Source organism: Hetaerina americana, unplaced genomic scaffold, assembly GCF_022747635.1.
Source record: "Hetaerina americana unplaced genomic scaffold, ioHetAmer1.1.p SCAF_17, whole genome shotgun sequence".
In the NCBI taxonomy this organism is placed as follows: domain Eukaryota; kingdom Metazoa; phylum Arthropoda; class Insecta; order Odonata; family Calopterygidae; genus Hetaerina; species Hetaerina americana.
Window position 1 is genome coordinate 995,550 of NW_027286730.1, and position 11,274 is coordinate 1,006,823.

At 38.4% G+C, this 11,274-nt stretch overlaps 1 protein-coding gene across 1 annotated transcript; it reads right to left on the bottom strand.

Annotated features, from left to right (window-relative positions):
• Positions 1-3,211: 3,211 nt before the first annotated feature.
• On the bottom strand, positions 3,212-4,564 carry LSm7 (U6 snRNA-associated Sm-like protein LSm7). The gene has a single exon (XM_071584267.1). The coding sequence runs from the start codon at positions 4,466-4,468 to the stop codon at positions 4,124-4,126; it is 345 nt and encodes a 114-aa protein (XP_071440368.1). The 5' UTR covers positions 4,469-4,564; the 3' UTR covers positions 3,212-4,123.
• Between the last annotated feature and the right edge of the window lie 6,710 nt (positions 4,565-11,274).

Sequence of the window (11,274 nt, forward strand, 5' to 3'; positions counted from 1 at the left end):
GAGAAAATGGAAGAATGTAAATACAGAGTTAGTCAAAATGAAGTACAAAGAATTAAACAATAAATTGAGGCAGGCAACAAATAAAGCAAAAGAAGCATGGTGGAAGACGCAGTGTGAGGATATGGAAAGTCTGCAGAGGAAGGGTGAAATCGGTGTGCTGTATAGCAAAGTTAAATCTTTATCGGGAAGTAAGAAAGGGAGATCTATACTAACAGTTAGAGATAAGGCGGGTAAGGTAATAGTTGACACAGGAAAGATCCAAGAGATATGGAAGGAGTATATAGAAGAACTGTATAGTAAAGTACTTAGGCCAACAAAGTTAGACATAGAAAAGGAACATGACGTAGAGGAAGATAGCTTAGGTCCAGGCATACTCGACGATGAGATTGAAAGGGCATTAAGGGAGATGAAACTAAACAAGGCCGTGGGGTGGATAACATTCCTCCAGAACTACTAAAAGCTTTAGGAAAATGTGGGAGGAAGACGCTATATGGACTGAGTCGTAGCATCTATGAGGAAGGAATCTGGCCGGAAGACTTTGTGAGATCAGTTTTAGTTCCTATTCCGAAAAAGGTAAAGGCTACATCATGTGAGGACTACAGAACAATAAGTTTGATATCCCATGCAGCTTAAGTTCTTCTCAGAATCATCAACGAAAGGATAGAGAGTAGGGCAAATGATTACTTAGCAGTTTGGGTTTAGGAAGGGGAGAGGTACGCATGATGACACTGCAGTAATGAGATCACTAATTGAGAGGAATATAGAATACAATCAGGACATATTTGCCTGTTTCATAGATTTTAAAAAGCATTAGATAGAGTCAATTGGGAAAAATTAATGAGTCCATTGCAGAAAATAGGACTAGATTGGAGGAAAATGAGGCTAATCTGCAACCTGTACATGTCTCAGACTGCTCAGGTGCAAATGGGGAACAGGGAGTCTGGATGGGCAGTGTTAGGAAGAGGTGTAAGGCAGGTTTGTCCATTAGCACCATTTCTGTTCAACCTGTATTTGGAGGAAATGATTAAAGAGTCATGGGAAGAACTGGAGGTAGGGATGAAAATGGGCGGGGAATTCGTAAAATCTGTTAGGTTTGCTGATGACCAAGCTTTAGTTTGTCAGTCAGCCAAGGGTTTGCAAGCATTGTTGAGTGAATTGGAAATTTAGTGCGACAGGTATGGGATGAGAATCAATATTAGTAAAACAGAGGTTATGCAATTTTGTAGAAAGAAAAAGGCTAAGCTAAACATTAAAATAGGAGGGCAAAAACTTGAGCAGGTAGGCAGGCATTTTACATATCTCGGAAGTGTTTTTGACCAACATGGTCGAAGTAGTAGAGACTTAAGGAGAAGAATTGTGCTAGGCAAAGAGGCTTTCACAAGGAGGAGGGAGTTGATGACAGCGACATTGAGTAAGGATGTTAAGAAAAGACTCGTCAAAACTTTGATATGGAGCGTAGCTATGTACGGCGCGGAAACGTGGTCATTGAAGCAGGAGGATAGACGTAGATTAGACACTTTTGAAATGTGGGTGTGGAGAAGAATGGAGAAGGTAAAATGGACCAAGAAGAAAACAAACGAGGAAGTACTTGGTATGGTGGGCGAAGAATGAGAAGAAATCCTCTGGAGGCAGGAAAAATGGATAAAGGGAGTATTGATCAGTAGTGGGTGTTGAAGACTGTAATAGAGGGGAGAATATTGGGCAAACGAGGAAAGGACAGGAACAGGATAGGGATGTTGGATGGGATGAAGGGAGGAAGGAGGTACTATGAGATGAAGAGGGGTCTGATGTGGACTAGGTTGCTGGATTGTTTTGTTAGGAGTCACAAAATATTTATTTGGAGTTGTGTCCATCCCAAAACCTACCTTTTCTGGTAGATTACCTAATAATAATAAATAGCCTGCAAAGCAGTGGAATTAGAGATGCAAGCAGGAAGATGGATAGACATTGTTAATATCACTGCACAATAAAATTTTCAAGAATGGAGAATGGGCTGAAGGGCTTATAAAAAATTGAAGGGGTATCTTTGGCAAAAAAGCTATCTGAAGAAATGCAGGGAACACAGAATTTTGACCATGCCAAATGGAAAAGATATGTTTTAGGGTCATAAGAAACTGGGAAGAATAATGGGAGGTAATGTGGCAGAGGAGCCATTTGATTCCATGGAAAATTGGGTACACAGACATGAGTGACATTGACAAATGAAAATGGATTGGACAGATACTGAGAAGAGAATGTCGATGAAGATATAAGCTGGAAGGTAAGGTAAAGGGAGAGCAGAATATTGGAAGAAAATGTCTAAAAGAAGGAAGTCAATAAGTCAACTTAAGGAGGATATGGGAGGGCAGAACTGGCGACATCTATGACCTGTAGTCACAGAATATGTATGATGCAAATGGGGAATATGTGTAAGCATACCTGAACACACTGAATCAAGTACTTCTAGAAAGCAATAGAATGAGCCTGCAAGTATTTTCTGCACACAGCGGAAATAAATTATATCAAAGTGAATCTTTCCCCAACACAGGATGGAAGATATGCTACATTCACAAAAAAGCTATAATCTCAAAGAAGATATCATTGCAAATAAAGGAAGGAGTAAGAGAAATAATTTACAATGACTGTCTCTCAACACATTTGCAGCCTGGCATTGAACGTGGATGCTAAACATAATGCATGCAGGGATAAACCAGTAAGTATACAGAAAAGTAGACATTGAAAAAACTTATGTAACAGAATATCAGAATGATTTCGCTGTGGACAATTTTTTTTAAATTTTCCAATGTGCACTTCCCCTTTTTTTTAGCTTTTACTTTGATTTTATTTTACTGCCTCCTTAATGTTATTGTTTAAGATAACATGCATTCGTATTGACAAGTCGAACAACTGTACACTCAATTGCTTTGGTTCTTTCTTTGTTCTCGATCCATGTTCATCTGCTCCAGGATCACCTTGGTCACAATTAAATTACTTATGTACTTGCTCATCATGGCGATGACACTAAATAAACTTCAACAATTGCTAGTTTTTAGTTTTCAAACTGTGTGGTTGAGGATTTTTTATACAAATGCCTCACACCAAGAAATGACCCCAGGTTTGCTTAGCCTCAAGCCATTATTGCCGAAATAACTTAATTTTTTAATTATTTGTGCAAAGAATAAGATTGTAATGGCAAAAAATAGGGAGCAAAATTAAATATTTAACAGATTTATTGAACATGGCCACAATGTATAAGTTAAAAAAATGTATGATTATGTGAAAGGTAAATCTGGAAACACATATTTCAACATTTGGTACAATTTTAGCTCTTGGGCACAAAACAAGTCTTTCCACCGACGCACTCATTCACTAGTTTATGGTGTCTTCCTGAAAATTACCCAAGCAATAGAAATCAATGGTTCTTAGCAAAGCTAGTGAAAATTATATAGGAACTTCATATAAAGAATTATCATTTCACATAGAACTAAATAACCCTATTCTAAATATGACAATGATTAAGGTGGTCCTCAGGTCTAACTTCTAAAACGCAAATGGACTTCTCTATGGAGCTGTTTTAACTGAGAGCTTATACACGACTATATTATGAAATAATGCGAAAAAAATAACTGAGTAAATAATTTTATTCATGTGGATGTTCTCAAGTTACAACAACTTAAACTCTTGCCTCGCTTTAATTTAAAATGAAAAGGCATTCCTCGTGTAAGATAGAAAGAAATTACACTTGACATGTTCGAAAATATTAAAAGGAATAAATGGGGTATATATGAAATTAGAGGAAAAAAAACAAAAAAGGATGCAAAAAATTCGCATTTCCCAAGTTATTGCACCTCAATACATGGGACAATTGTTAAGTTCTAAGGTTGTCTCCAAAAGTAAATGTTTATATTCTGTATCGTTCAACTCCATAGCCATTACATAAAAAATAATTTTTTGGAACAGCCTTAACAACAAGAGTTTCTCTCTTGCATTTAAATACAATACAAAAACCATAATTTACCGGACTTAAACACTTTCAATTCAACACTCCACGGTACACGACAGAGTTCACAACAAAGGCGCACCAGAAAAAATTGATGCAAATTGTCCAAAAAATAATTTCCATCATGATGGATATTCCTCACATTCACTCTTGCGGAACAAAAGGATTAGCAATTCTTTCCATGCCATCCACCGGACAGATAAGAACTACCGCCGTACCCCGACACACTACAAGGCCAAGAGCTCTTGTATTCTCTGTGAGTCGGTACGGGTCATCAGGATCACGCAAGAATTCGATAGTATTATCCATCACGAGGTTGAATAAGGGATCATAACCCTTAAGGTTCCCCGACGCCTCACGGCCACCAGCAAACTTCACTCGAATGTTTTTATCAATGTACTTTGACAAATCAAATATGCTCTCCTTTCTTTTCTTTTCTTTCTGGTCACTTGGATTCATTTGAGGAGCACTTTTCTGCACATTAGCCATGGTAACTATTGGCACTAGATAAGCTGATACAGCAAAACTGAGAACATCCAGACCCTCCAATTCACTCAAACGACTCTTCACTAATTCCACCTATAATTCATAGCAAAACATATTCAAAACAATTGCCAATCGTATTTGTCGTAGGATTCAACTACTGACGTACGTACCAACCTAACACTACCATTCGACCAATTTCAGACGCCAAGTATGGGCTTTAAATATTGATAACTACTAACAACGAAAATTACATACGAACACATAAAAACAGATAAGAGACAAAATATTTTTACATAATGACACTTCCACATCACATACAAACAAACTTCCACATCACATACAAAATGCCGTCCACATCACATACAAACAATATTTTCAAAACTACAGTGAAGTTTATTACCCAGTGGCTACTTTACATTTAAACTTAAAACTTCTAAAATTGGATGGAAAGGGCTCAAACAAACCTCCAGGCAGCTGGTTCCAATCAATAATGGTTCTATTTAAAAAAGAGTATTTTTTCTTATTGGTTTTTTGAGTCCTTATTTTTATTTTGTGGCTATGGTCGTTTTTTCCCTTAAAGTTAGGCTTTTCTATCCCTTGCCATAAATCTTCCCACGCTTCGTCCTTTTTAACTATTCTATGCATCGCGCCTAACGTGCTCCTTTTTCTTCTATTTTTCAAACTCTCCCATTTCAGTACATCTAACATATCCGTGACACTATCTGTTCTTTTGTACCTTCCGAGTACATATCTTGCTGCCTTTCTTTGAACTTTTTCTATCTTTTTAATATGTCCCACCTCATATGGATCCCATACTATGGAGGAGTATTCTAGGATAGGGATAACCAGTGCCTTATATGCTTTTTCTTTTGTGGCTACGCTACTTCCTTTTAAATTTCTCATCACCCAATGCAATACTTTAAATGCCTTCCGTGTCAAATTATCTACTTGGACTCCCCACCCAAGATCCCTAGTTAAATAAATGCCTAAATATTTGCATTGACTAGTACATGGGATTCTTTCTCCGAAGAGAGTGTTAAATTTCCTTTTCTGCATTCTTTTTATTTGAAAATTTAATATGCTTACTTTTACTTATATTAATGCCCATATTATTATTTGTAACCCAGTCACCAAGGCGATCGATATCATTTTGTAATATTACGTGGTCATTTACATGTTCTATCCGTCTGTATATAATGCAGTCATCAGCAAAGAGTCTTATTTGGGAATGTAAGTTGTTTGGTAGATCGTTTACGTAAATTAGGAAGAGTAATGGCCCAAGAACACTACCTTGTGGAACTCCTGCTAATAAGCTCGCCTCATTTGAAAATGTATCCCCTAATTTTACTTTTTGAGTTCTGCCTCTGAGAAAATTTTTTATCCATTGTTTTACCCTCAACTCCAATGGTAACGAATCCAACTTTAACAATAATTTATCGTGAGGCACTCGGTCAAAAGCTGCCGAAAAATCAACAATTACTGCATCCACTTCCTTTCCTTCGTCTATTGCGTCGCCGATGTATTGACTTAAACCCAAAAGCTGCGTTTCACACGAGTATCCCGTTCTAAACCCATGTTGGTGTTTGAATAGCCATCTATCTCTTGCCCACCATTCCCGAATGTAGTCAGCGATTCTTTTTTCCATTATTTTGCAAACAACTGAGGTTATGCTTACTGGTCTATAATTGTTGGCTATTGTTTTATCCCCTTTCTTGAAAATTGGTGTAATATTTGCTTTTTGCCAATCATTGGGCAAGGCATCATTATTTAAAGTTACTTTGAATAGATGACTTAGGTACAAAGCTATTGCGGTATCACCCAGTTTTAAAATGTCAATTGAGATATTATCCGGTCCCACTGACTTATTTTTCCTCATCCTCCTTATTTTTTTCACAAAATATGAGTCCTCCAAGATAATACCGTTTGTCGAGGGCAGTAGGCTATTTGGTGCTGTTATGTTGATGAAGTTCTCTGTCGTTTCTGAGCAATTTAGGCAAGCCTTATTTTCCTTTTTGTTTTCTATTCCCCGAAAAACATCCGTAAAGCAGGAGTTGAACATATTTGCTATTTCTACAGTGTCTGTTACAATACCATTTTCCTTAGTTTTTAATATAGTCACGCGTTCCCTGTTATCTTTCCTTGTTCTCATGTATCTATAAAATTTCGTTGCGTTGTCTTTTGAAATTGCATTGATAAGAAATTTTTCCTTTGCCTCCTTCTTTTCCCTATTTAGGTTCCGGACCAAGGTCCTGTAATGGTGTGACATTTCTGTACTTTCATTCTTTAATCTGTGTGCCTTTCTTACCGCTATCTTTAGTTTTTTTAAGGTTTTGTTGTAGTACTCCGGATCCGTGTTCTGTTTCAAATTTTTTATGGGAACATACTTCATTTGCCCTTCAAGAATTATTTCTTTGAATGTTTCCCATATTTTCTCCACGGTCGCTCCACTAGCTGCCCATTCAGGAAACTTGCCCCTTAAAAATTCCTGGAACCCTTCCCTATCTGCCCGGGTATATTGCCAGATTTTCTTTTCATCCCCAATACCTTTTGTTGATCTATACCAGTCCATTTTAACACACACTGCTGCGTGATCACTTATTCCCGGAAAGACATCTACACTAATGATAGGGTTTGGAGGTCTAAGTAGAAAAACGTCGAGAGTATTTTCTCCCCTAGTGGGCTTATTTACTACCTGGGTAAACCCTTCTTCGTTAATGAGGCGATTTACCAGATCTTGTGCCTGCCCGCCACCCGCTGTTTTGCCCCCCCCACCCTATTTCTGGAAGGTTTAAATCCCCGGCTATGATGATGTTATCTTGGGGGTTTTCAGAGCAATAGTTCGCAAGGATCTCCAACGAGTGCATACCTTCGCTTGGACTTCTATACAGAGCAATTATTTTTAACCATTTTCTACTTTCTGCTTCTCGTATCCTTACACACATCATCTCACAGTTATTGTGTTTTTTCATTTTAAGAATGTTTTTCATGAAAATGGAAAGGACATGTTGCATTTATAAAAGAACTTTTTAAAATTTATTTTTGCTAATGTAGATTTGCACTCTTCATAATAATAAATAAGTTTTCGTAGAGGCTAAAGGTTTTCATCAAAATAATGCAATTTAAATTCACATTAAATCAGAAGCGAATTAATTAACCGCATTAATATATATCTTCCCCTCCTCGGACTACAACCTTGACGTGGTGGAAGGGCTTGTACGTTCCGATGACCCCTAGAGCTGTGCTGGCGGGAGTAATAATTATTGCTCCTGGTAGGGTCACCCATGCCAGATAGGTCGAAGGTTAGGAGCCAGACGAAAGGTAGTCCACGCAGCGACTGTTCCTCAGTGAGAAGGCTGCAATGGCGTCTGTCCCCAGTGGGGCGGCCAATAAGTGATAGTGTCACGTTAAAAACACTATTGAGGAAGGCAACGGGAAACCACCTCAATTATCATTCCCAAGATTAACATGATGGACTATACAGATATTTTGAGTCCTGGCAACTACGGGTCTCGGCCCAATCGGCCGTGTGTCGTGCCCGGCAGCGGGGGAGGCAAGGCTTCCGCGGTCGTCATCACACGGAACCCTTGCAAGGGAAAACCAGCCACAGCAAGATAGAAGACGCAGGGGAAGAAGACCAAATTAGTTAGAATAGGAACGTGGAATGTTAGGACAATGATGAGGACAGGGAAATCGGAGAATATTAAGCGAGAGATGGAAAGGACAAATATAGATATTTTAGGTCTATGCGAGGTGAGATGGAAGGATAGCGGGGATTACTGGAGTAATCCGTATAGAATAATATACAGCGGCGGGGACGAGAGCCAACAAGGAGTTGCCATAGTATTAAAAGAAGATGTAGGAAGAAGCGTAGTCAACATAGAGCATGTAACGGATAGAATACTACTAGTAGAGATAAAAGCAGAACCGACGAACTAGGTTATTATTCAGGTATACATGCCACCGAGCAACCATAAGGAAGAAGAGGTCGATAGGATATACGATCAGTTAGAGGACATGATCGCGTGTGTTCCTGCAGGGAAACATTTGATAGTGATGGGGGATTGGAATGCGACGGTAGGCGAAGGAAGAGATGGTGATGAGGTGGGGGACTACGGTTTAGGCACGAGGAATGACTGCGGGGAGAAAGCAGTTGAGTTCTGTAGGAGATAGGGGTTAGTCATCACCAACACTTGGTTTAGACACCACAAAAGACATAGCGATTTTCTGGAAAGAAAAAGGCTAAGCTAAACATTAAATTAGGAGGGCAAAAACTAGAGCAGGTAGAACAGTTTACGTATCTCGGTGGTGTTTTGGACTAACACGGTCAAAGTAGAGGGAACCTAAGGAGAAGAATTGCGCTAGGCAAAGAGGCTTTCACAAGGAGGAGGGAGTTGATGACAGGGACGTTGAGTAAGGATGTTAAGAAAAGACTCGTAAAAACTTGGAATGGAGCGTAGCTATGTACGGCGCGGAAACGTGGTCATTGAAGCAGGAGGATAGACGTAGACTGGAGGCTTTTGAAATGTGGGTGTGGAGAAGAATGGAGAAGGTGAAATGGACAGAGAAGAAAAGAAACAAGGAAGTACAAGTAAGTAGAATGTTGGGCAAAAGAGGAAAGGGAAGGAACAGGATAGGGATGTTGGACGGGATGAATGGAGGAAGAAAGTACTCAGAGCTGAAGAGGGACCTGATGTAACGTAGGATGTTGTGTTTTGCTAGGGGTCACAAATTATTTAATTAGTAATTATTTCCATCCAAAAACCTACCTTAACCGGTAGATTACCTAATTATATATATATATATATATATATATATATATATATATATATATATATATATATATATATATATATATATATATATATATATATATTCATCTCACGAAAAACCTTGCAAAGCAAAATCAACGGCAGCAGAACGGGAAGATGCAGAAGAAGAAGACCTAATTAGTTAGATTAGGAATTGGGAATGTTAGGGAAATGTTGAGGACAGGAAAATTACAAAATATTAAGCGAGAGATGGAAAGAGAAAACAAAGATATTTCAGGTTTATGCAAGGTGAGAGGGAAGGATAGTGGGGATTACAGTAGAGATGGTTATAGAATAGTATACATCGGCGGGGATGAGACCCAACGAGGGATTGCAATAATATTGAATAAAGGAAGTAGGAAGAAGTGTAGTAAACATAGAACAAGCAACGGATTGAATATTACTAGTAGAGATAAAAGTAGAACCGACGAACTTGGTTATTGTTCAAGTATACATGCCACCAAGCAATCATAAAGAGGAAGAAGTCGATAGGATATATGATCAGTTAGAGGACATACTCACATGTTTTCCTGCAGGGAAACATTTGAGTTATAGGGGATTGAAGTGCGATGGCTGGCCAAGTAAGAGAAGGTGATGAGGTGAGGGACTAAGTGAGAACTAAGTGAGGAGTTTAGGCACGAGGAATGATCGCGGGGAGAAAGCAATTGAGTTCTGCTGGAGGCAGGGGTTAGTCATCACTAACACTTGGTGTAGGCATTCCAAAAGGTGTAGGTATACATGAGAATTTCCAGGTGGTTGAGAAAGGTGGCTTGTACAACCGAAAATTCGAAAAAGTGTGATTTTTTCTTTTTTGTATGTTTCTGTTAGTTAGTGAAAACCTCTAACATATTAATGAACCGTATCCACAGTAATCAACCGAAGGTCGGTTTGATAGGTGAGAGTTCACCCAGTACGAAGCTCAACGGTGCGCGTAATTCACACATCAAGGTAGGGGGGCCAGTACCTTTCTCTGTGGCTATGGCTTCCCCGGAAAATCTGGTTCCCGAAAAATCACATTGGTGATGGGTGGAGCCAAGGGTGCACAGACCTTTGCCCGGGAATCTAACCCGGCCTAAGTCCAAATTTCTACCCCTGGATTCCCGCGAACCGTTAACTATACTATTCCTTGTTAATAATGAATTCCAAGGGGTAGATAGCAGACTTAATCTCAATGTTTAAAAGTACTTTTTCATTCATAATAATTCAAACCCCACTCACCACAGCCTAGCTAGTTAGTTAACCTCCATTCGTAAGCATAGTCAATGGAAACATATGATTACAATTTGTATAATGCATACTATAAATACTTTAATTACGGAAAGATACATTTAAATTTCATGGTGAGCAATTAATATCAGTGCAATATTCACCCAAAACACAATAAATACGAGTAAATGAAATGATGTCACAAACATTTATTATCATATTTCGATTACACGGATATTTGAAATTCAAATTCTTAGTAGCAACGACAGTCATTGACGCATTTCAATAAATCAGTCGTATGGCACTATAATTTAATACAGCCCTTTCATGATATCTGTGGAAAATTTTTACAAAGAACCAATTAGCTTATAACCTTGGACAACGAAATGCTATTATTTATTTACTGCCACAGATTTAAGAATATTCTATTAAAGAAGTTACCCTTGCACATCCTCTATTGTTTGCTTTTCTCCCGACCTCCAAGTAAAAAGGAATTAGGTTGATGCCTATAAAGCACCTCGATCAAAAACAACCTGTACACATTTTATGCAGAATAACAATTTATTTTTGCAAAAAGCTAACAATTTAACCCAAATTAGACGTTCGACCGGGTTTCCTTGAAGACAAACAATTATTAAAGTTTAAGTACCTACTTCACCTACACTGATGCAATCATGCTTCTTTACACCGTAGTTATTATGATCGTTATTTACAACAATTAGCAATACTCATCAACTACTCACTGCTCTGAGCATAAAGTATGATTCTTTTCTACACGTAATTGAACTTCTACAA